At 40.6% G+C, this 26,960-nt stretch overlaps 1 protein-coding gene across 1 annotated transcript in view; it reads left to right on the top strand.

The window, feature by feature from the left end:
- GLT1D1 (glycosyltransferase 1 domain containing 1) overlaps nucleotides 1-26,310 on the top strand; it is a 110,009-nt gene extending 83,699 nt beyond the window's left edge. The window contains exons 11-12 of the mRNA XM_021004391.2: nucleotides 1,597-1,695; nucleotides 23,226-26,310. Of these exons, the coding sequence (XP_020860050.1) occupies nucleotides 1,597-1,695; nucleotides 23,226-23,372 (246 nt within the window). The 3' untranslated portion in view covers nucleotides 23,373-26,310. The remainder of the gene's footprint in view (nucleotides 1-1,596; nucleotides 1,696-23,225) is intronic.
- Nucleotides 26,311-26,960: the final 650 nt, after the last annotated feature.

The raw sequence follows: 26,960 nt of genomic DNA, 5'->3' as shown, positions 1-26,960 counted from the left end.
ATCTCTGGAAACAAATTACAGCACCGTTATGAGAGCTTATTATTACATGGAGTTACTGATAGCATGTGTCATTGGCAGAACAAAGGTCCTAATTCAAGACACCAATCAAGCCAGTTAATTTAGCCATGTTCCCTAAAACACTGGCCAGCAAAAGCCTGATAGAATATGGCTGCTTGCCTACAAAGCAAGTTCATTCATTCCCTGACACCAGGTAAGCAGAAGAGATTAGCTATTCTTCCTGGAAATAATCATTGCTGATTTCTGTATGGCACTTTTAAGGATTGAAAAAGAATTTTAGGTATTTTAGCTCATTTGTATATTTGTGTGTATATGTGTGTGTGTCTCTATACACACACACACACACACACACACACACATACACACACTTAAGCTCTGCCTCAGTTTCTTCAACTATATAATGAAGATAATAGTAGCACTAATCTCCCAGGGTTGTTATGAGGATCAAATTGTAAAGCATTTAGCATGGTGCCAGACCCATAGTAGGCACTTAATAAATGCTGGGGTTTTTTTTCCTTCTTCCCATCCTTCTGTGAGCTAGGTATTAGAGGTCTTATTTGTTCAGTTGTCTTTCAGCCGTATCTGACTCTTCATGACGCCATTTGGGGTTTTCTTGGCAAAGATACTGGAATGGTTTGCAATTTCTTTCTTCAGGTTATTTTACAGATGAGGAAACTGAGTCAAATGAGAATAAGTGACTTGCCCAGAGTCACATAGCTAGTAAGAGTGTGAGGCTGGGTTTGAACTCCCAAAGAGGAATCTTCCTGACTCCATGCCCAGCTTTCTATCACTGCACCATCTAGCCACTGTAGAGATCTTATTATCCCCATTTTGTAGATGAAGAAGTTGAAGCCTGGAGAAATGACATGTCTTGCCCAAAGGTAGTAAGGAGCAGAATCAGCATTCGAATCCAGGCCCTTTCAGTCTAAATCCAGTGCTTTCTCTGCTGTCTCCCTTTGCTTGAGGAAGGCTGGGTCAGCCCATCAACCCCTTCAATAGTCTGTTTTGGGTACCTCTTTTTCAGAATGTTCTTCGCATATTGATCTAGCCCTTTCTACCTAATTCTACCTGTCATTCTTAGAAAGGGAAGGCATGCTCAGTGCACAATCAATGTGATCTTTCTGGTCCCTTCTTTGTCCTGTCTGCCTGCCAAGTAAATGCATTCAGTCCTCAATGGCGCCCAGCCCACTTGTACTGGAGGAAAATTACTCATCAGGGAAAATAATGATGGTAATTAAAAATGTATTCTCCATCCTGTTGGTGAATCAGTATAAAATGTACCCCCTGAGAGGTGGGTTTTCTCAGTGTTGCCACAGTGATTGTGCCCAGAACACTGTTCCCATCTCTGAGCTTTCCAGGTTTCCAAATGCGCTTACAGCGATTAAAAATTCAGCTGTTTTTCAAACATGTGACAGGCAGAAATGTCTGAACTATCCTCAAGGCTGCATTCACGTGAAGTTCTGGGGTCCAGTCAACAGGAGGGAGTGCTTTTGCAAATTAGGTTTTTCTCTCCAAAAACATTCCTTAAAATGATTACTATCAGCCCACCTGTCTTCTTTTCCTCTTTACGTTCTTTAGGCAATGGACCTGGAAGTTCCTGTGTTGGTAAGAAACATTCCTGGCAATGCAGCCATTGTTAAGCATGAAGAGACAGGATTATTGTTCTCACATCCTCAGGTAATAAACACACCCAGCCCTAACTAAACACGTCAATAAAAGTTTATTTCCCTTTTGAAGGGGGAAATAATCGTGTTTCTGGTTGATCTGCCTGTCTGTAGATGAGAGTGCATGCGTTGTTTTCTCCCACGAAAAGCAATTTTCGTGGCTTAACCCATTCTATGAATCAAAGCTCTCAAATGGGTTCATATGGGCATATAGAATAAATTCTGCATTAGGGAAAGGTAGCTTTCTAGAAGAAGGTAACAAGTAGAAAACTCCATTTTAGGGTCCTAGACCATAAAAGTGTGGATCTGAGTTCCTCAGAGGTTTTTGGGTCAAATCCCTTCATTTTACAATTGGGGAAACTGAGGTCCCAGATTGCCCTTACTGATCATAAGGGACAAAAACCAGGATTTGAACCTGCAATATCTTCCTCTAAATCTAGTACTCTTCCCATTGTACCACAACTTTTAGACTTGTTTTAGAAATTGAAATTAATTAAAAAACCAACACATTATTAACCTGAAACTGTGAGCTAAAGAAATATCTTATAGAAATTAACCCTTGAAGATTACAAGCCACACAAATATATGTTTGGTGGTTGTTTGATTTCCAAATTACCAATAAGTGAATTTTAATCCCTCCTCTAATTCTTCAAAATAGTCATGAGCCTTCTGTTCTCAACATCTAATGAAGGTGTGTGCTCTTAGATGCAAACTATTTCTGCCATCAGCACAGGCAGGAGAGAAGAAACCTTGCTGACGAGGCTCTTTCACAAGGACCTGAAGTCAGGTTTCAGTGGGGCCTTGTGCGGAACAGAGGAAGGAAGGCTAATTGGGTCTTCTGTTCTCATGTAACTGCTCATTAAGTTATTCTTTTTAATATCTGGAAAGGCATTGTAGGCCTATGAAGTTTATCGTTTTTACCAGTCACTGCTTTAGTCGTGGGGCACAAGGCGTAGCATAGGCCTACCTGCGCATGAAGTTAAAGCTACAAGCTTAAGTACCTATCCTTTAATGGGGAAGCTATGAAGCATGCCCCCTGATGCCATTTCTGTTTTTTTTTTCAACATGCTTTGAAAGATTCGTGCTAGACAACAGATGTCTCACACGGCTTTTTGTTAAATAGACATGCTCGTACTTTGCCTGTCACAAGATAGCAACTGTTACTTTAAAAACAAGCCTTTTAATGAAGTCACTGACTATGGTTATATTAAAATCTAAACTAAGAAACTCAGGTGAAATTAAGTAGCGGTTTCATCCCTAGTAGTCCTTTAAAAATACGTTTGATATATGAATAAGCAATGGTTTATGTGTTAACTTTGAGGACATTGATTTACAGAGATCTGCACTTTTAAAGTTAATGTCACCGTGATAGGTATTTTTAGGATTCAGGCTAAATCTTAACTTCATGGCAACTATAGTGATTTTTTTCCCCATAATTCAACTTGTAAAAGAAGCCAGGGTATTATATATCAAGAGGAACCTGTCTGTCCCTTCCCTTCATCTTCCTCATCCTCTCCTCTCCTTCTCCCCCTGCTCATGTCCAATGGTTTTGTTGATTCTATCTCTGCAAAAATCTTACTCACTTCTTTCCTCCTTCCCATCATTCTTGTCACTTCCTTACTTTAGAGCCTCGCAACATCCTGCCTGGATTTCTACAATAACTTTCTAAGTGATCTTCGTCCTCATTTTCTCTCAATTCCAATGCATCTTCTGTATTCCCGTGAGTGTAATGTTTGATGGGGTATACTTATGTCAGTCACCTTGCTCAAAGCTTGTCAATTTAAATCCAGCCTCAGACCTTTACTAGCTGTGTAAACTTAGTCAAGTCATGCCTCTGTTTGCCTCAGTTTCCTCATCTGTAAAATAGGGATAATAATAGAACCTGCCTTGCAGGACTGTGATAATATTTATAATGTTCTTAGCATGTGCCTGGCACATAGCAAGTGCTGTATAACTGTTACCTATTATCATTATTATTATTTTCCCATTTCATCTCATGCCCAATCCACCCAACTAGTTCATTCACCTAAATACACACTCTGATCTTTTTTATTTTTTTTATTTTTATTTTTAAATTATTTTTAGGCTTCTATTCATGCTGCTCCCTCTGCCTGCAATGCTTTTCCTTCCCCCAGCTTTTCCTGGCAATCCCTCAAGGATCTGTGTTCTAGTGCTATGCCCTTTACAAAACCTCTCCTGATCTGTTCTTCTCCTGACCACACCTCGGTCATTTCTTATTTCTTCTGTGTCACCATAGAACTATGTAGCTCTTCTGTAGGGTCTACCGGGGGCCCAGGATCATAGTCATTTCATGTTTTATCTTGCCTGCTGATCTGCGCACTCCTATGCGGCAGGATGGTGGCTTAATCTTTTTTTAAATCTTTCCCATAACCATGGGGTTAACAAACAGTTCTTGAATTGAATCAATTATTTATAGAGCTGTTTGATCACACCCTTAGTGGCACATTCATCATGTGTATCTGCAGTTAATCTGTCTCTGAAATACTTTTCTTTATTTTGGCAGTCTTCTTTTAAAATGTCCACACCTATGACAATAAAAGCCCAATTTTCAGGTTTTTCCTTCCTGAACATATGGAGAGTCTGTTTAGTGATGTTTTTATGATAACTACAGCACCAGTTCTGCCTTGCCATTCCCTGTAATTCAATCCATTATAGATGTTCTCCCCTGAGATTTTTACATGTCGCGTCAGAACCATTTTTGTAGATTGAATTGGGAGCCACTCCGATCGTATGATTTGAGGGACTTCACAGTCTTCTTGTCATTCTTTCTTTTTTCACTCCTGTCTGAGTTTTTGTGACCCCATTTGGGGTTTTCTTGACAAAGATACTGGAGTGGTTTGCCATTTCCTTCTCCTGCTCATTTCACAGATGGAGAAACTGAGGCAAACAGGGTTAAGTGACTTGTCCAGGGTCACACAGCTAGTAAGTATCGAAGGACAGATTTGAACTCAGGAAGAGTCTTCCTGACTCCAGGCCCAGCACTCTATCTGCTGTACCACCTACCTGCTTATCACGGTCCTCACCTGTTGCCAATATCTCCTTTACTAGTTATGATAGTATTAGAAATTCTTATTAGTCAACTTTTGGGATATGGCATTTTATTTCACAGAGTTCCCATGCAAATTGAAATACACCATCTAGTAGGGTAATGTGTGTGTGTGTGTGTGTGTGTATGTATACACACACACACACACAAATATATACTATACATTTATATATACACATACATAAACTGATATTAGCACATAGACTAATTTATGAATTGAGTAGAATTCTGATCAAAGGACACAGGATAGATAAGTTTTGTTATGGAGATAGATAAGGGAAGACAATGCTTTGATGGATCCATGATTCATAAATATGGGTGATCTCTTCTAATTCAGATCACAATCCCTCAGTGATATCATAGATCATGATCTATCATAGATTTTGAGCTATAAAGGAGGGACCACAGAGGCCCTCTAGATTAGTCTCTTTATTTTGATGATAAGGAAACTGAGGCCTGAAGAGGTGAGGTCACACAGGTAGTAACTGGTAGAGATGATATTTGAAACCAAGTCTTCAGACTCTAAATCTGTTGTCTTAACCCATGGGACTGTTTTCCTAAATCCTCCCAAAGGAAGATGCCCAACATGTTAGAGGTCTTCTCCCTCATTCTTAAGATACCTTGAGATCACCAGTGTAGCACCTGGGCCATCTGTCTTCTTTCTTGATTTTTTATCATTACCTAACTGGTCCATCACCTTCTTTACCCAGACCACAGGGGCCTCATTCTTTCTCAGCCACTAGGGTTGCAGAACTATCCCAGAGCTTCTTACCTTGAAGAAGTCAGAGTTGGTGAGGGCTTGGACTTAATGCTTTGTGAACAGGAGGCCCTAAGAATGTGTGTTCCCCTAGACAATATTTATTCCCTCTCTTCTGATGGACAGATTCTCAGCTCCCGCTCTCCTTAGCACTATGCTTCATAGTCAACATCTATGGAGTTGAAAATACTCTTTTTCTCCCTGTGGTCTCATGGTAATAACAACAGCAATAATAATGACAACAGCTAGCACTTAAGGAGTGTTTTAAGGTTTTCAAACTACTTTACAAATATCTCATTTTATCCTCACAACAATCCTAGAGCCATGAGATAGAGTGTCTAATACAGATAAATTGACATAATTTTAAAGGTAACTCAGTTTATTTTCAAGATGTTTCAAAAATAAGATTATTCCCAAAGCATAGAAAATATCACGTTATACTACCAATCATCAAGGGTCATCAGAATCCCATGAGGTGGGTGCTATTATTATCTGGATTTAGAGGTGAGGAAACTGATGATCAGAGATGTGAGATGTTTTGCTCGTGATCACATAGATTTTAAGTATCTGAGACTTGATTTCAACCCTGACTCTTTGTTACTCATGTTTGTATCATGAATACTAGCAATAGGGTCTTGTACATAATGGATGCGAAATCAGTGTTTATGAGTATTTTGTTGAAGGGAACAGAGTCAGAAGATAGATGGAGTTTGATTTTACACTTCCTGATTTGATGTGACAGCAGAGCATAAAGAATCATAGAAATCTTAGAGCTGGATGTGAAACCAATAATCTTTTAGTACAGCCTCCCAGCCTATGCTTCTATATTTCCAGTGCTTAGTAGGAAATTGGAAATCTTGCACTGCCACACAGGGCTGGAGAAAATTTGGGAGTCATACAGTCACTACCAAATCTCTGAGTTGGAAGGGCCTCAGAGGATATCTACTCCAATGTACCTGAACAAGAATACCCCTCCTCAATATCCATTTTTCTGACATCAAGCCTAGATTTGCCACTTTGAAACTTCTACACATTTCTTCTATTTCTACTCTCAGGGGTTAATCTGATTGAGTCTTAATCTCCTACAGAACAGCCTTTCAGATGCTTGAAGACATCTATCATATGCCCTTAATTCTTCTCTTTTCCAGGGTAAATACTCCCATTTCTTTCAGATTATCCTTAGAAGGCAAGAACTCAAGGCTTTCATCATCCTGATAATCCTCCTCAGCTTGCCAGGGGTCTTCCTAAAGTCTGGCGTTTTCACCATGAATGCCTGGAAGTCCTCTATTTCATTAAATATCATTTTCCCCTCTGTAGGATTATACCTGGATAAATTATTCTTGATTGTAAATCCTAGCTCCTTTGCCTTCTTTTGGAACAGCATATTCCAAGCCTTCTGATCCTCTATGGTGGTGGCTGCTAAATCTTGTGTGATGCTGACTGTGGCTTCGCCATATTTGAATGACTTCTTTCTGGTTGCATGTAGTATTTTCTTCTTGACCTGAGAGCTCTGGAATTTGGCTATGGTATTCCTAGGAGTTTTCTTTTGGGGATCTCTTTCAGGAGGTCATAGGTGAACTCTTTCAATTTCTACTTTACCCTCTGGTTCTTACATATCAGGAAATATGATGTTTAGGCCCTTTCTTTGATCTTGGCTTTCAGGTAGTCCAGTAATTCTTAAATTATCTCTCTGCCATCTGTTTTCCAGGTCAGTTGTTTTTCCAATGAAATATTTCAAATTTTCTTTCTTCAGACTTTTTTTTTATTGTTTCTTTATTTCTCATGGAATCATTACCTTCCACTTGACAAATTTTAATTTTTAAGGAGTTATTTTCTTCACTGAGTTTTTGTACCTCTTTTTTTTCATTTGGCCAATTCTGCTTCTGCTTTCAGGTGGTTTTTTTTTTTTTTCCTTTTTGGTGCTCTTTGACCATGCCGTTAATTCTTTTTTCATAGTTTTCTTGCATTGCTCTCATTTCTTTTCCTATTTTTTCCTCCACCATTGTTATTTGATTTTTTAAAAAATTCCTTTTATTTTTTTTTCTTTTTTGGCTATTTTAGCTCTTTCCTTCGTTTTTTCTAGGAATTCTTGTTGGACTTGTGTCCCGTTTGCATTTTTCCTTTGGCTTTTGCTTATAGCGATTTTCACATTGTTGTCTTCTTTTGAATTTGTGTCTTGATCTTCCCCGTTATCATAGTACCTCTTTATGGTCAGGTTCTTTTGTTGTTGTTGTTGTCATTTGCTCACTTTTCCAGCCTATTTCTTGACTTTGAACTTTATGTTAAATTTGAGCTTTGCTCACCTGGGGACAGGGTGTTGGCAGCAGGATCACTGCCCGGAGCTTCAGGATTTTTCTGAGTGATGTTTTCCTAGCTAGTTTTGGGGGTCTGTAAGTTTTTGTTGCTTTTAAGGTGGTATGATCTAGGGAGAAGTTTGACCACTGCTCTTCAGGTCTGCATTCTGGGCCTTACCAAGAAAGGCCTTGGTGACCACAATTGATGGCACTCCTCTCTGTCCTGGAACTGCAATCTAGAACTGAGTAATGGACAGTGGAGTGGGCAAACAACACTCAGTCCTGCTCCAGTTCCCACACAAGGGTCTCCTGCCATTCCTTTCTAACTGGATGTTGAATCTTTTATTGTCTCTGAATGCTGAGAGCTCCTGCTGCTGCTGCTATTGCCAAAAATGTTTCGCTCTGACCTTTTTATTGGCATTGCAGCTCCAGAATTCAATTTGACATGTTTCTTTAGGGACAGCTAAGTGGCTCAGTGAATAGAGCTCTGGCCTTGGAGTTAGGAGGACCTGAGTTCAAATCCAGCTTCAGACACTTAACGCTTACTAGCTGTGTGACCTTGGGCAAGTCACTTAACTCCCATTGCCTCCCCCCTCACCCCAAAAAAAGCAAAAATAAAAGATATGTTACTTTAAAGTTGCTTAGAGGGAAGTGTTGGGGAGAATATAGATAGCTAAAATGCTCCTTCAACTAGGCCATCTTGCCTCTACCCTTCCTAAAATTTTTTTGGTTTTGTTTTTTTCGTTTTTAATCTGGAATTAAACATAGTGCTCCAGATGTGATCTCTCTAGGGCAGAAAACAATGTAACCATTACTTCCATAGTCCTGGATACTGTTAATAAACCAATCTATAAACATTTATTAAACACTTACCACATGTCAGGCACTGTCCTAAGTCCTGAGATTACAAACAAAAAAAAGTAGGAGCTTATAGGGAATAAATAGGGAAATAGGGAAGATAAGGAAGAGAACATGAACATATAGGAATAAATACAGAATATACTCAAAATATACGTGTGGATACTAGCAGCTTGGATCAGCAAAGTTTTCACTTAATAGGTGATATCTGAACTGATTTTTTTTTTTTTGGTTAGGCAGTGGGGTTAAGTGACTTGCCCAGGGTCACACAGCTAGTAAGTGTTATGTGTCTGAGGCCAGATTTGAACTCAGGTCCTCCTGAATCTAGGGCCCGTGCTCTATTCACTGCACCACCTACCTGCCCCCCAAACTGAATTTTTAAGGAAACCAGAGTTTCCCAAAAGTGGAGGGGGAAAGGGGGGAAACATTTCGGGCATTGCTGAGACGTGGAGATTAGAGATGGGGTTTCAGTTGATTTTGATTTTTTTTTTCCATAAATGATGCCAGTCATCTGTTTAAAAAAATAAAATAGAAAATCTGAACTAGAATTTCCCAATGTGTGTTATAGATAGGCAAGGTCTATTCTCAGCATCTAACACAATGCCTGGCACTTTGGAACTGCTGTATAAATGCTTGTTGATGATTGACAGGACTGATTGGGATCATTCCTTCAAAAGAGAAGATGGGTGCATATGCTGAATGAGAAGCATACTTTTAGTAGGATCAAACTTTTTTATTTTTTTGCTTATTCTTGTATTTGTTCAGCTCTAGATTAAATTAATTTTTAGTTATTGGGTCATTTTTTTCCCCAAGTCATTATTTGACAGACAATTTTAATATTTAAGCTCACAATACAATGAAATTTTAATTCCAACTCAAATAGAAATATAGTCACAATTTGTTAATCTCAGTAATAGAATAAATAATAGGAATAACTAACATATATGTATCAGTTTACAAATGGCAAATCCCTTTATATACAGAAGTTTATTTGATCCTCACAGCAGCCCTGGGATGTAGATGCTACTAATGTCATGATTTTACAGATGAAGAAGCTTAAATTCAGAGAAGTTAAAGTAGCCTGCCCAGCTAATAAATACCAGAGGCAGGATTTCAACTCAGATCCTCCTAGTTTGGGATTCAGTACTTTTTCCATGGCACCAAGCTACCTTACCAAAAAAAAAATGGAAGTGGGTCTGAACCAGTATTTCAGAGATCTGTGCTTTCATTGTGCTAGGCCCCCTTCACCAACACAGGTTGCCTAAGGAGCCCTATACAGTGTAGGAAGTGGTCTAGGGAAATTGTTTGACTAAAATGTTCATCAGCCTTTGTCCAATCTGGTGACAAACCTCTGCAAACTTACCTGAACTAAGATAACCAGTCAACAGCCTAGCCACCCTGGAGCCCATTTCTGGTTTGGGAAGACTTTCAGGAGCTTTCTTGACTCTGGCTTCCTCTTCTGGTGCTTAGGGTCACTTCCATGCTTCAAAGAGGCAATGGGAAAAGACTTTGGTAGAGGAGATGAGTGAAATGAATAAATCCAAAGATCATTTATGTCTATGACTTGCCTTGGTCCTTATTTTGAGGATTTTCTGTATCTTTATTTATTTATCTTCATGTTTATTTATTTATATTTATTTAATTGTTTTTTAAATTTTATTTATTTATTTTATTGTACCTTTATTTTTTGTGTCTGATATTTGGGAAAATCACTTCAAACCAAGGGATGGGAAGTTGCTGTCCTGCCCTGGGTCCTGCTCATCTCTTCTTTGTAGCCTTCTCCAAGACAATCATTTGCCATCATTTCCTCAGCCTAACTAAAAGGCAGCACCCTAAAGAGAGTTGTTTTCTTGCCACTTTTCTCATTCTGGCTTCAAGAGCTTCTACAGACAGGGGCTTCTTCCAGAGTAAGAGCAGGTACGGAGCTAGGTGTTCATGACTTTACTCACTCAATAAACATTAACCACCAGCTATGTTCCAAGCATGTGCTAAGTGCTGAGGGTACAAATAGAAATAAAAGAAAGATGGCCCCTGCCTTCAAGGAGTTTGTGATCTAATGGAGAAAGACAATACACAAAAGGAAATTGAAAAGCTGGAGAGCGTGTGGGAGGGAGAAGGACCCTGTTGCAGGCTCTGATCATGATGGAGAAGTTGAAAGAAGTCCAAAGGACTCTACTGGGGTAGGAAATGAGGAGGTGGCCAGCCAGGGCCCCCTCTTTAAATGAAGATCTTGGAGTTCTAGTCAGAGAGCAGAGAGTACTAATGATCAAGGCTGATTAGATCTAGCAGAAGGATGAGATTTCCCCATGACCAGGTTCTTAGGACAATGGCATGATGGTAGGGAATGCTTAACAAGCATTCACTGACTCAGGCAAAATGAAGCAGGGTGGTTTTGACAAATGAGAAAACAGAATTTGCCAGAGAACTCAGGTTACTGAGCAGTCCTCCAATTTCTCATAGCACTTTGACTTTCTCCTTTGCACTTAGAGTAATCTAATTTGTATTAGGTATTTTATCTCTCCTACTAGCTGGTAGGCTCCTTGAGGGCAGGGAATAAGTTTTAGTTTGTCTTTGTGTCCCTAGAAATAGAATAATGCCCTGCAGATTAGGAGGACTTATTAAATGGTCATTGGAATGAAACTGAATCAGATATGTGATCAAAGAATAATCAACAGTCTGGCTGTGGTCGTACCTTTATAAGGCTAGGGACCTGACCTGTGATTTTATCGCCATAGAGAACTCCTGGGTGCAGAAGGTACAGGTTGGCAGTTTCTTTGCAATTTAGATTCTTAGAGACTTGCCCAGAGTCACATAGCTTATGTAAGCAGGATTTGAACCCCGGTCTTCCTGGCTCCTAGGCTCTTTATATTCCTTGTGCCATGCTATAAATACCTTTATGGATGGCTTAGATCATGCCACAATCCCTCACTGCCCCTTCCTACTCCTACATCCCAATTTAACAAAGCCATGAAAAAAAAAAGCCAACAGGTTATTTGCCTCATCCTCAGGGAGCCAAAAGCAAGGACAGTCTTTTCCCAGGTCTCTGTCCCCATTGGGGGGATGGTGCCCTGATTACTGTGATTCACAGCCTGAATGAGCTGGAGTGAACAGTGAGCATCAGGCATGTCTCTGTGGGCCATGAAGCCACCCGAATGGGAGTGAGCATTGAGCCCATGGGGGCTGTGTTAGTTCAGCATAAAATACAGATGAAGCCACAAGGTGGGGCTCACTCCTTAGAAAAGCCAAGCGCATGGGATTGGGCCAAATGGGCTCTGTGTATGTGCCAGGCTTTCTTTGGGGAGGTATAGCACATCCACTGTTCCCAGCAATAATAGTAGCCATGTGTGGCACTCTGGGTGGCACAGGGAACATTCTGCTTCTGATGCATGATATCTGGAGCCCTCTTAAAATATGGGCAAGAGGTGAAGGTTCATTTCCTGTCCTTTTTTTTCCCGTTGGTGAACTCAATTCCCCTTTGATTTGGGCTGGGAAAAAGGCAGCTTTTTTTCTCTTTGACTTAGCAGTCTAGTCTCTTAACATTTCTTAGTCTGAATTTTCTCTTGGCATTTGCGTCTCACTGTGTCGCCGCCCCCTCCTCCCAGGTTTGGGTTCAGCCTGAGGGCATACTTGGCATGGGCATAACTGAGCCCTTATTGACGGACATTAGACAGAAACAGGAACTAGTCATAGCACAGAGTGATCACATTCTTTTACCAACCCAACTCTGCTTCACCTAAAGAAAATACTGCCCAGGTTCCTGTGAAGCTTTTCTTCCTTTTGGTTTTAAAGTAGAAAGTAGTGTTGGAGTGATTATTGTTAGGACAACTTCAGTTTACCAGGTGTTAAGATACAGAGTCTCTATATATGGCCCATATTACAACATGCTGTTAGGTGAGTAGTGCGTTGAATTAGTCCATCAATGTTTATATCTTGGACAGCTCCAGTGAATGGACAAACGAGCTGGGGCCTGGACATAAATGGAAGGAGATCAGGGTGAAATCTCAAATCACGTCAACAGCAGGAAATCGGTGCTATTGTTTTGGGATCATGGTATCACATACCTTGAGTGCTTGAGCAAAGAGGTAATCTGGGAGGGGGGTGTGTGTATTTGAACAAAACACCTAATACCCCAGGAGTTTTCATTTTACTTAATTTTTTAATTTTTTGTGCTATCATTTTAACTAGGTTCTTTGCTTTTAAAAGCAGCAGATGTTAACAGTGGCCCTGCTAAATTTCTCAGACCACTGAGAAAGATGGCTGATTCAGAAGACCTGAGTTTTAGTCCTGGCTAGCTGGGTGACCTCGAGCCATTCAATACCTTCATTCTGTTGGGCTTCTCTGTCCTTAGGTGTACAAATAGCAGGACTTCAGTCTCACCTTTGACCTTACCCATGCGACCTTGGACAAGTTGTCCCTTGGTTTTCTTTGTAAAAAGAGGGAATTGAATCAAATGGCATCTGGGATCCTGGCCACTTGTAGGTATGTGATCCTAGGACATGCTGTATTAAATCACAGGGTTGTTATGATAATTAGATAAGAGAGAGGATGAAAAATCGTTTTTAAAATGATTCTGCAGATTTGAGGGAATTTAAAGCTTCTCACCCCTCCCTGCCACATCAGAAATCGTTCTCTTAAGAGTATTTCCTGTTGCTAATGTACCTGGTCTCATGCTTGAATCCTGAAGTTGTGGGCTCTTTGTTGACTCCCAGATAAAATATGGGCTTCTCTGTTGGCATTTAGAGCCTTTCAAAGCCTAGAAATGGGGAAAAAATGAGTATTTCTACTGTAGCTACTATGTGCCGGGCGCTATGCTGAACACCTTTCATAAATATCTCATTTGATCTTCACAACAACCCTTCAAAGAAGGTGCTATTATCGTCCCCATTTTACAGTTGAGGAAACTGAGGCAAACAGAGTCACACAACTTAGAAGTGTCTGAGACCAGATTGGAACTCAGGTCTTCCTATCTCCAGGTCCAACACTTTAATCATTGCAACACCAGTTGCGTCTAACGACAGGCTGGCTCCTGCCCATCTTCCTGGGCTGGTTGACATTACGATCCTTCACGGACTCTGTGGTCTGGTTTCTGTTCCCTTTATATAACTTCCTATCTCCTGCTCCCCTCCCCTGAAATGCAATTCCTCCTCCTTCTCTTGACCTCACTGAATATTTGGTTTCCTTTAAGATGCAGTTTGGGTGTCACCCCCAAAAGGGAATATGTAGGTCCTTACTAGCTCCCTAAAAGTTACTTTGTATATTTTTTGTATTTAATTTTCTGGTAAATGCTGCTTTTCCCAAGTAGAATATAAGCTTCTTGAGAGCAGAGACTATTTTTGGTTTTTGTCTTTGTGTCCCCAGTTCCTAGCACAGTGCCTGGCACATAGTAGGTGCTTTATAAATGTTGCTTCTTGTCATTTTTATAAAGTAACCTAACAAGTGTGTTACCTGCTTTGTGAGAGCTTGTAATCTAAGATGTCTCTGACATGGATAGACCAATCTTTTTTTTTTTTTTTTGGTGAGGCAATTGGGGGTAAGTGACTTGCCCAGGGTCATACAGCTAGTAAGTATCATGTATCTGGTCTGAGATTGGATTTGAACTCAGGTCCTCCTGACTCCAGGGCCAGTGCTCTATCCACTGCACCACCAAGCTGCCCCCCAATCTTTTTTTAATTAGTGGCTAGTATTCCATTCATTCATTTATCAAATATTTATTGAAGGGCCTGCTGGACACAAGGCACTGTTTTTAAATAGCATCAGTTAAATCATAAGCTCTGTCATTGTCCTCCACTTGATTCTATCTTTAAGAATGCTGGGGTGCGTGTATCCCAGTTTAAGCTAGTTAGTGGAAAAACCTTGATATCATAAGGTCAGAGCTCACTTTCCCTTCCCCTGTCTCCCACAAAACTTCAGCAACCTATCCCCAAAAGCTGATGTACATCCTGTTCTTAAATTGTCAGTAATGTAGGGAATGGGACCCCCATCCTTACCCCCACTTTACCCTGTGTCATTAAACTTGTTTCCGTGAGCTAGCTGTCATCGGTGTCATTATACCCACAGCTTAGGGATGAACATGTGTTACCGCTGTGTACGGAGACCATGAGCCTTGTTTAGGAAGCATTGCCATACCCGGAGGTCACATGTATATAGCAAGCCAGAGCTGCTTATCTACCAAACAACAGAGCTGTTTATTTATCAGTTAAAAAGCCCTGCTTTGTCCCTGGTAGAGCTCAGACTTGAAAGTTTGTGAAATAGATGAGTGGGCTGAGTTAATGTGACCTCAGGGGATACGTGGTCACTAAGAAATGGGGGTGCAGGAACAAGCCATTCAGTGTATCCATCATAGAGGTGTAGAAATCAATCCAGTGAGGATATGTGCAAGCTTTTGCCTGTGAAAACCCTGGGGGTTCAAAGCCTTGATTCAAGCAGATTTGTCTGTCTGTCTGTCTGCCAGGGAGATGTGTGCTGGGGTACCTGGGAAGGGCCTGAATTGGGCTGCAGGTGATGAGTTCCACTCTGCCTCAGAGCTGTTTCTCTCCTTAATTGCTCCTTTAATCACACAGCTGAAGTCAGGCTTCCCTTGGGTCACTGTTAGTCATTTAGTTTCCCTGTTCATTTTTATCTCCCAAAGGCATAACTGCAATGACTTAATTGCAAATTTGCTTTCATATTTTTTTAATGCACCTGCTCTTCTGCTGTGCTGCGTCTCCTGGTTGTTTTGCCAAGACAGCTCCTGCATTCGGTGGAGGTGTCACTGGGCCTAACCTCTCCATAACCAGCCTTCAGGGCCACAACCGGTGCTGTCACTAGTGGCTTCACCTTCCTGATGGCAAGCTAGAGTCCGGGGGGGAGGGGAGGGGTTGTTGGAAATACAAGAACTCTTTTTACATACTTTTTAAAAAGACTACGAAATGAAGAATCATAGTTTTTTCATATTCAATCCTCTTTTTTTTTGTTGTAGAAATGCTCTTTTTTTGGTGTTTTAAGTTCAGAATAAAATAAAATTAAAAAGAAAAAAGAAATGCAAATTAGCTCTGCTGGAAGGTAAACAAAAGGATGAAAGTTGTAGAGTAAATGAAACCATTTCTTCATTTTATTAAGCACTTACCTTATGTAAAACACAGTGGGTAGAGTGCTGGGCCTGGAGTGGGGAAAACTTGAGTTCAAATCCATTAGCTGTTGTTATTAAGTATGTGACCCTGGGTGACCCTGTTTACCTCTGTCTGCCTGAGTTTCAACTGTAAAATGGGAATATACATATATACATACATACATACATACATACATATATATATATATATATATATGTGTGTGTGTGTGTGTGTATACACACACACACACACACACACACACATACATATATATAAAATCTAGGGTTGCTGTAAGGATCATAGGTAATATTTCTAAAGTACAGTCATAGAGCCTGGCACATAGTAGGTGCTTAATAAATGCTTGTTTCCTTTCATTTTCCTTCTTTCCTTCTTAGATCTTTCCCTAACTCCCTCCCTTCTTTCCTTCCTTCCTCCCTTCTTTCCTTCTTTCCTTCCTTCCTCAGAAAGGGAACACTACTTTCAACATTCTAGGAGAGCACCTAGTATTAGACCGTAGAGGACCCTGGATGGTGTGGTAGAAAGAATGCTAGACAAGAGTTAGCAAACCTCAGTTCAAAGTTCGGCTCCTATTCTTGTGGGTGCCCTTATACCACAAAGTCATAGTGTGTCAGAACCTCAGTTGCCTCATCAGTAAAATAGAGATTATATGATTTCTGTTCTTCCTACCTTGTAGGGATATGGTAAGAAAAGTGCTTTATAAATGTAAGCTATTAGTAGGCAGTGATAATTAGCTATTATCATTAATAACATCAACTATACCCTAAAGTATGTGATGGGAAAAGAAGATGAACTGGTTGTGTGGGGAGGGTGGAGTGTGCTAGGCGGACAGCTCTGCTGCACAACTCCTGTAGCAAACTGGCGGGAAGACATAGATGGGAGTCATACAGAATAGAAGTTTGGGACAGTTTGTGAGCTGAAGCATTGGAAAGGATGTGATCACAGATCCATGGGGGTATTTTAATGTAATCTTGACCAGCACATGATCACCACCAGTATCCCTAAGGGAAGGCATCTAGGCAATCCACCAATCAGATTCTTTCTTTTGAATTGGAAGCATCTTCTGGTAGCAACGTCTCCCCATGTTTTCTGGCACTGCATCTAGCACTGTGCAGATAGGAAAGACTATTATGCTCATCATTTATTTTAAACTCTAATGTCCCTCATTTCTAGTCACAGATTATGGTTTTTCTCCTCTACTCAGGATCCATCTGCAAAAGCATTTTAATAGCTATTTTTTATATTTAATTTTAAAATAATTTATGTAAATTGCTAAGTTTCTGTAGGAAGCCGTGCTATTATTTTGGCACATCAATAAGGGTAAAAATTATTCCTGTTGCTATGACTTAGGAGAAAGGATGAAGACCTGTGTTGTGTCCTTGAAGGCACTGCTCATGTTCTTCCGCAGGGTCACTTGCTGCCTTTCCTTCAGTTCCCTTTCTCAGTTAGTTCAAATTCATGACAAAAGTCCTCAAGAAGACATCTATTTCACGCACATGAGTGGAATTTCACAGTGTGGCTATTTATATGTTACTACGTGGCACTACGTGGCAGCATAAAATAAATTGCATGTAGTAGTGATTGACATCCATGCTATCAATGTATAGTGCCTGGAGCAACCAGGTGAGATATGATAGCCAGGGTAATGATTGCCTTTACTTAGCACTTTAAGATTTGCAGAGGGCTTTACTTAGAGCAGATAGGGATAGGTATTGGACCTGTGATTTCATTGGTATCTGAAACATGAGTGAAGAGACTTCCTTACCAATTGAGGTTGGTACCTTCTCTGAAAGTAATCATCGTAGAGAGTTTGGCTGGGAGATGAAGTGCCTCACCCCACGTCACACAGCCAGTATGTGTCCAAAGCAGGACTCTAGCCTAGGTCTTCTGGATGTCCATTGTGCCACACTTCCTCTCTTGACATACAAAACATTCTGCATATTGTGCTAATGTAATGTTTCACTCTGAGAAAAACATCCACCTAAAAACTTATTCTGTATTCTGATTTCTTTTTTTTTTTACCTTTTTTTTTGGGAGGGGGGAGTGAGGCAATTGGGGTTAAGTGACCTGCTCAGAATCACGCAGCTAGTGAGTGTTATGTGTCTGAGGTCACATTTGAACTCGGGTCCTCCTGACTCCAGGGCCAGTGCTCTATCCACTACACCATCTCGCTGCCCCCTGTATTTTGATATCTTACATCAAGTCATGCCATGTCTTCTTTTTTCCCTTAGCCCATCACGCCAGCTCTGTCTTCGTTGACTTATAGTTAATCCATTCACTTGGCCCCTTTTGTTCTTTTCTCCATGCTCAGCTAGTCCTCAGCCCGTATTTATTGTCCTGTTTTTAAGATTGTAGCCCCACCTGCTAAAGAGTAGGGGGTTGTTTTGTTTCTGTGTTTGCATCTGTAGCATGTAACCCAGTATTTTGCACATAGGAGGTGTTGAACTGAGCTGGCCCTTACGCATTCTTCATCCACCTGGTTTTTACAGTGCTGATCACTAGAATAATCTCTTAAATCACAGTGGGTATCATTCAAAAGACCCTTTAGTTTTCCCATGCTGGAGTTAATCAGCACAAGTTATCCTGGAAACATGGGCATCTGAAGGACTTTGCCATCTGTAGGAAGTCTTCCATTTTGCCTTTGGACAGGAGAGTATCCAGTACACTCGGGAAAACCTTTGGTGAGCACATCTTTCTATTTTATTCCTCCCTTGAAAATGGTGAGTGGCCCTACCAGTTGCTGATGAAAGAAACTTTTGAAAAATTATTTTCTGACCCATCCTCATTATCACACACTGTTCAATTCACAGTTGATCTCATGAGTGGTAAGAGTTTGATCTTCTGCATGGACTTTCTAGACCTCCCTATAGTTTTGCTTGATTCTTTCAGCAGACAGAATTCTCACATGTGCATAGTCCATTTCCTTTTTTTCCCCAGCTTCCATTATTTGCTATTATTTCAAGCTTTATCCATATTTTATATTTGTATGCTGCCACAGAAATGATTCCAAGAAATATTTGGCAGTAGAATAACACCAGTGAGAGAAACTAGCTGATGGGGGCGGGGAGGGGGGAACGCAGGCTGGAATAAATGTTTGACAAGCAGTAGATCTGTTTCCTGGCAGCTTATACAACTCAAAACTGCACAATAGAAGCCTTGAGGAATTTTACCAGGTGGCTTAGAACTTTGAGCCATATAACTGCGGTGTTGTTCTGAATACTTGTTTCACAGAGGTAAAGAAAGCTACATGCTAAACTCCTGTCATCCAGATTCTATCATACAATTAGATGAGGTATTCGTATATACATTCTTTTTTATACAGAAGCCTATTTCTCATTATCTCTAAGTAGCTTACTCGAAAAGTACTCATTAATAACCAGGTAGAATTCAGTTTGGCCTAGAGGAAAATAATCTTAAAGCTAAAAGAGAGCATGAGAAATGATTTAGTCTGCCCTCTACCCTCAGGCATCCAGAAGCGATGATTGTCTATTGGCTTCTTGAAATTTCCAGACATCTAGTCTTAACATCCCCTTAAAGTCTCTCATTCTAATAAAAATCGTGTGTGTGTGTGTGTATGTGTGTACATATAGATAGATAGATAGATAGATAGATAGATAGATAGATGTATAGATAAAGTATATATATGTATATATGTGTAAAAATCTTGTGACTACTTAAATCTTGTATATACATAGGACTGAAACCTTAATTTTACTCTCTTAAATCATAATTTGCCATATGGATAGAGACTATAAAGTCCCTGGGGGCAGGGATTGTGTTTTATCTAACTGTATCTCTTTAGAACCTACCAAGGTGTTGTGCCCACATTAGGTGCTTAATAACTATTTGTCGCATTGTATTTGTCAGGCCTGACCTTTGCTTGTATCACATATCCATATCTATTTTTATTGGACATTGAGGCCTTTGTGAGGAATGTGAGACCTCATTTTCCTCATCTGAAAAAAAAAAAGAAATGGTGATAACAGGAATTAGACTGAGACCTAGAAGGACTTTGAGAGACCACCTAGTCCATACCTTTAAATTTACAGCTTCATTTAGTCATTCAGTAATCTACTTTCCAGCCCTATTACACATCACTCCTTTTCAAACACACTGTGCTCCAGTCTAGCTACATTGGCCACCTGGCTGGTTTTCATACACATTCACTGCCTGTCACTGTGCCTTTGCACTGGCCATCCCCCATGCCTAGATTATACTCAAAGGGACTTAGAGCTTAAAGAGACCCCAGCAGCCATCTAGTTCACCCTATGCACTAAAGAAATCCCCTACCATAATATACCTGGCTGGTACTTGGGCACCCTTTATTTGAAGACATCCAACGAGGGGGAGCCTACTGCTTCTCAAGGTAGCCCAATCCACTTTGGGTTAGCTCTAATTATTAGGAATTTCCCCCCCTGAAATATAGCCTAAATTAACTTCTTTTTGCACCTACCTTGAGGTAGTTAAGTGGTTCAGTGGATAGGCACTGGGCCTAGAGTGAAGAACACCTGAGTTCAAATCTGACCTCAGACACTAACTGTGTGACCCTGGGCAAGTCTCTTAATCCACTGGAGAAGGACATGGCGAGCCATTCTGTCTTTGCCAAGAAAACTCCATGGACAGGTTGGTCACAGGGTCGTGAAGAGTTGGACACAACTGAACAAATGAACAAAAACAACAGAATCTACCCATTATTCCTGACTCTGCCTCAAGGATCAAACAGACCAGGTCTGACGCCACCTCAGTGGGAGAGTCTTTTATGGACTTGAATGCAACTGCCATGAACCTTTTCAGCCTCTGAACCTTTAAACATCCTTAATGCCTCAACTGACCATCATGTTGACATGAACTCCAGGCTCTTTACCATGCTTTCGGCTCTCCTCTGGACACTCCATCTTATCATTTTCCTTCTTAAACAAAAACACTCAGAATTGAGTGCAAGACTGCAGATGAAGTCTGACAAAAGCCAGACAGTGCGACTCACCTTCCTATTGAGGAATCTTTGCCTTTAAATATAGGTCCAGGTTGCATTAACTTCCATGCCACATCATAATTATGATTAATATCGAGCTTGCAGTCCATTAAAACCTCAGGTCGTTGTTGTTTTTTCCAAACAAATACTGCCTAACTGTACCTCCTCCATATTTCACTGATGAAGCTGATTTTTTTGGACCCAAGTGTAAGATTTTACATTTCTTCTATTGAATTTCATCTTAGTAGATTCAATCCGGTGCTTTAGTCTGTCAAAATCCCATTCTATCGCCTTTGTTGCCATTTTGTTATCTATCTCTCCAAGCTTTTTGTTATTTGGAAACTTGATGAGTATGCCATTTGTATATTTCCTTAAGTCATTGATATAAATGTTAAACACTGCAGGGCCAAAAACATCTCTGGGTTACTCCCCTGGAGACTTCCTTCCGTGTTGGCATTGAACCATTAGTAACAATTCTAAATTCAGCCACCCATCCAAATCTTACTTTACCTAATTGAATTCTACTCCAGTCTTTATCGCTCTATATTGTCCACAATGAAATTCCAGTATGAAATTCTTGATCAAAGCTTCCCTAAAATTTAAGTAGACTATATTCACTCCATTTCCTCATCTCCAAGTTTGGTAATCCTAACAAAAAAGGTAGTGATGCCTGTGTCAGGAGGTGTGTGACATATTCCATCATGAGTCCTCTGGGATCATTGTACTTCTCAGGGATCCAAAGTTGTTTGTCTTTACAGAGTTGTTAATGTATATGTTGTTCTCCTGGTTCTGCTCACTTCGCTCTGTATCAGTTCATACAAGTCTCTCTGGGTGTCTCTGAAAGTTTCCCCTTCACCGTTTCTTACAGCACAATAACTTTCCATCACATTTACACATACCATGGTTTGTGCAACCTGTTCTTGATGAAAACATGGCTGCTCTTTGTATTCACTGCTGTCTGAGCTAGATATTCACCAAGCATCTCTTTAACTTTGGTCAGTTCTAGAAGTTTTCCAGGAATCAGTTAAGTTCACTGACCAGTGGTTTGAAGGTTCTGTTCTCTCCCCTTTTTGGGGGGAGGGGAGTAGTAAGGGGAATGGATCATTTGCCTTTCTCCAATCATATTGGAGATATGTTCTCTCTTGTTCTCAACGATCTTTCAGATATTGAAAGTGGTTCAGCAGTCACATCGGTCCAAAGATGTAGTTAATCTGGGTGAAGTGACTTAAATTCATCAAGGGTAGATGTCATGTACTCCTACTATCTTCTTATTTACCTTAAGCATCATCTCCCTGTTTGTCTTTTGTGTTCTGTCATTTGCAGCGTAAAAGTCAATCCAGTGGGAGAGAAAATAAAAGAACTGAGAAGTTCTGCTTTCTCTCTTACTTACATTGTCCCATCCACTTCAAGCAAAGACCTTATCCCTTTTTTGAACTTTTTTTCTCCCAAAGTAACCTACCTCCTTCCCCTCAAAAAAAAAAAACTCTCTATTGACTTTAGTTTCCCTTACTAACCTCAGCTCCTTTGGACACCAGAACTCCAATACCATTCCATGCTCTTCTCTCCATCCTCTGTCACTTGGCTTCGATTCCATCTTCTGTATATTTCTCTTTGAAATCTACCTCTTGGAACCCCTGATTTTCTTCAAGGCTCAGCCCAAGGTCACCTTCTACATGAAGCCTTTCCTGATTCTCTTGCTGTTCCCCAGCTTCTAGTATTTTCCCTCTCTATCTCTGTCATATCTGTTTCTATCTCTATACATAGAGATATATAGATGGATGTATGCATATATCTGTAAGGTCCCCATGTGTGTATGTTTGTATACACACATATATTTGTCTGTCTGTTCATCTCTCCATCTATCTATCATCTATCTAATCTATCCAGTGTCTATCTATCTATCTATCTATCTATCTATCTATCTATCTATCTTACCAAAGGTTTTTATCAACTCATACCTCCTGGCAAATAGACTTGGAAAAGAGGGTCCCTTCTTCTCTGATACCTTATTGTGGTGGGCAGGTGATTCTGGTTTTGTTGGTGTTTAACCATTATGCCAGTGGAGGGCAGACAGACATTGGCATAAACACAAGTCAGAAATACTTGGATATAGGTCCAGTGTCCACTTGTATGCCTGACATCTGAGGACTATCTTAGCTAAGTTTACAAAGACTCATGCTGAGAAAGGCTGGCCACTAGGGGATTTTCTTTCAAGAACAGAAGCTCACAGAAACAGTCTCCTAAGACATCCTCAAGGGACTGTGCTTTGTGTTGGCAGTGGGAGCTCCTGCCCTGACCCAGTCCTGCATCCTTGAAGTGTCAACATCAGTGACAGTTTATCCTTGGAAGGGGGAGGGAACAGAGGCAGAAGGAAGACCAGAAGGTCAAATAGATAAATGACCTTGCTGCTATTTGCAGAGATTGTATTCCTAATGAATTATTTGTGTTCATTTCTTTCCTTCCCCCCACCACCTATCCCTCCCTTTCAGGAATTTGTTCAGCTGGCCACAAGACTGGTCAATGATCCTGCGTTAGAAAAGAAAATCGTGACAAAAGGAAAAGAATATGTGAGATTGTGTCATTCATGGAAATCTGAAAGAGACACCTATCAAAATCTCATGTGGAAACTTCAATGAATCATTAAGTGTTAGGAAAATGTGCATGGTATTCATCATGTGTCACTTCAAATCAATTATAAATCACAACTCGTGGGTGTTACATCCAGACCTGATTTTAAGTCAGTGGGGTCCATTTCAGCAAAATCAGCCATGTTTCATAGGAATCTTAGAGGGATCCAGACGTTCAGTCATGGAATAGGCATTCAAACTCTAACATTAGAAATCCATCCAGTGTTTTATGATTGTGCTGTCAAGTAACATCCGCAGTGAATTGTATCAGCTGATTGTGATGGTGATTCAGAAGCTAATTTCAGAGGAACTGGTTTTTAGGAGAACTAGGGTTTAAAGAATCTGTCCCAGAGGAGCATAGCTATAGTTTTCAGGCAGATAAACCTTCAATGCACTCATACTCAAGACCACTCCCATCCAACCCCATTCATACATCTTTTTTTTAAAATTTATGGAATAAAACAAGCATTTCCGTAACATAGTACAATAAAAAAAAAGATGATTGCACATCAGACTGCAAATTTACTATGCACAACTTGCTATTCCTTTCAAATATGTAACAAAATTATCTTGTAAATTTCTTTTTTTTTTTCTTCCTTCCCCTCTACTCCCCTCCCTAGAGATGGCTACCATTAGGTTGGCCAATAGATAACAATGTTTTTGAAAGTGGGAAAGAAAACCTCAAGGGAAAAAATGTACTTCATGGTTTTTTTTGTAAAGTGAATTAAATTTGTATTTTGGCATTTAAAACTTAGGAATAGAGATACAAAGTAAGGTTTGAAATATTAGATATAAGGACTAGCAATCTGTTGGTTGGTTTGTACTTAGTGATGGGTGGATTTCCTCTACTAAAGTCCTGCTTTTATACCCCCTTGTGGCATGGAGGGCTCTTTGGAGTTCTCCAAGGACCAGCCCAGGTTCAGAGAGGCCCATCAGGTTGGTTTCAAGATGATGCATGTTTTGATCAACACAGTCACAGGGGCCATCTACTGAATCTTGGAGTGGGTGTGATCTGTGCCTGGGAAGGGAGCCCTCCTCCCTTACCCATGAAATCCCAGATCCTGGAAGCATTGAAGTGAGATACACTGTCCATAGCACTCGAAGCAATGATATGAAATGATTTATTGCCCAGGCATATATTAGCTTATCAGTTATATAATTAAAAGGTACTGACTGGAGTCCAGAGGAAAACAGCAAAACTCAGAATAGTTGTCTTATTGTTCCACATGGAGGGGGTGAAGATTGAGCCTAGCTCGGAAGAGGCCATGGGATCTGGGTTAGCCTGGAGTCACCCTTAGTCCAGAAGAGGCTGATCTGGGGTACACCAGGCCTGTGCCTTCCCCCTTCCCCAAGAGTGAGGAGGCTAAGAATTATCTGTGGCCCATTCGGAAATTCCCTTTCCCACCCACCCTCAAGATCATGGGTGACACTGGGGGCCCATGTTGGCAAGAACGCCATATACTCTGTTACATGTATTATTCAACTTAACCCATTAATTGTGCAATATCTCCCCCTTTATTGTCAACATGCTTTAGGGATAGGGACAGGACCTGTTACTTCAATGGTATAGGGAACTCCTAGGGGAGGAAATTACCTTTAGCAATTCATGTGGCAGCTGCCCTGTACCGTGATGTACTTTAATGTCAGAGAGATGAAAGGTTATGACTGGCTCAAGGTCAAAGCCTTGTCAGAGGTAGGACATGAGCCCTGGTTTTTCTGGTTTTGTGACTGTTCCCTATCCACTGCCTCTTGTGTTAATACACACTGATCCCTTCTAGTCATATTCACCTAACCAGCAACCATGAACAGTTAGTATCTATAGAGTGCTTTAAGATTTGCGAAGCACTTTACATATATTATCTCCCTCAACCTCACAACAACCCTGTGAGGTCAGTGCTGTTATTATCCCCATTTTACAGATTAGATGACTGAAGCTGAAAGAGTTAAGTGACTTGCCCAAGATCATGCAGATAGTATCTGAGGCAGGATTCAAACTCAGGTCTTCCCAACTCCCAAGTTCATAATTCCCATCACCTACCTCTGAATTTGCCTTGAAATATCCCTGTCATAGACAGCTGTCTGTTTATTTCCATGGGTATGCTGTCATCCCCTAATTAAAGGGGAGGGAGCAGAGCAATTGATTACAACCCGTGGCGTAGGCCCTCAAGGCTTCCTGTAGAAAGGGAGAATAAAGTGGGCAAATGTTATCTGGGGCCACCCATGGCTCATTTGAGAAAGTCCTTTGTTTAAAGAGGTTTTGCTGCCATGGTACCTGTCAGAGTAGGCTGTGCTTTAAGGTGCAGGTTAGGATATTATGGACTTGCTACTTCTCAGTCTTTCTACTTTTAAAATAATGGGTTAAAACTATATTGAAAATTTTAAAATAGATCTCAAAGCAAATTCTGATAACAGCTTCCAAGGGAGAGGAAAGAGAAGTTTACTTTTCCTACTCAGCCCTTCGGTTCTACCATCTTTATCTCAGGTGTTTCTTCCTAACGCAGACCCATTCCCCACAGGCCTTTGTGGGGGGAGCAGTAAGGGCTCCACAGAACTGAAAACATCTACTTAGAGCCTTTGGTGGAAGGCTTTACAGTAACCTCTGCTTTGTGAAAGGTTCTAAGGGGCTCGAGAAGCCATGGCTGTGGCCAGAGATAGGACGGCAAAGCCCATCAGCTGGAGCGTCTCCTTGTGGCTTTGAATGCGACTGAATCTGGTTTGAGTAAAATGGCCCAGATAGGAGGGACCACTGTGTCTTGTGTTCATTTCTCTACTGTCTAATGTTGCTGCTATAAAAAAAATGCTGATTGTTTGGAAACCTGGCTCAGTCTTTCATTGAATGGCATTAAAGATGCCAGACTTCTCTATCGTTAATTTATGGTTTTATTTTCAAGATGTACACTAGAGTCATTTGAGAAAAGGACATATTTTTAAGACAATAAAAAAAAAATGTTTCACCATCAATGTGCAGAAAAAAAGTTGGCATTGTTTATGTTGTAAGCTGTGTGTTATCTAAGGCCGCTCTTCCCCTCTCCTGTCTTAACAAGAAAAGAGTATTCAGAGGGATTTAAAATGCATACCATTTAAAAATAGATTAGGGGCATAAAATGAATTGTAGTTGTCTACAAGCTTGTGCTCAGTACTGTTTCATACTCAGTTAAGTCCGTGTTTAAATATTCCATTTATAGCTCTCACTTAGCCATGGCACACAGCATACACTAAACAGGGCCTTGGATCTTGACATGATGACTGAATTTCCAGATAAAATTGAGATGCTAAAATTTAAAAATGGCAGGGAAAAGGAGAGCCCTCAACGTGGTATAATTGTGGTCAGTCAAGGCATGCAGGCCGCTTAATTGATCAGACCAAGTCTTGCGGTCAGTGAAATTAAGGCAAGTGTACTACTTCCATCCAGAGTGTTCCTCATTTGGCTTTTGCTGGTATGAGCTTAGGAAACAGGGAACCAGGCAGGGACATGAACCATGTCTTAGATTTGGATGGGTCATCAATTCCGAGGACTCTGAAAATGTAGTGGCCTTCGATAATAAAGCAGAACTGTGATCATTTTTAAGCAAGTTAAGTACACACTTTGGTCAGTGA

The sequence above is a fragment of the Phascolarctos cinereus genome, unplaced genomic scaffold, assembly GCF_003287225.1.
Source record: "Phascolarctos cinereus isolate Bilbo 61053 unplaced genomic scaffold, phaCin_HiC Scaffold_4;HRSCAF=312, whole genome shotgun sequence".
Taxonomy (NCBI): domain Eukaryota; kingdom Metazoa; phylum Chordata; class Mammalia; order Diprotodontia; family Phascolarctidae; genus Phascolarctos; species Phascolarctos cinereus.
Note: the sequence above shows the minus strand (reverse complement) of the source record. Positions and strands in the feature narration are given on the sequence as shown.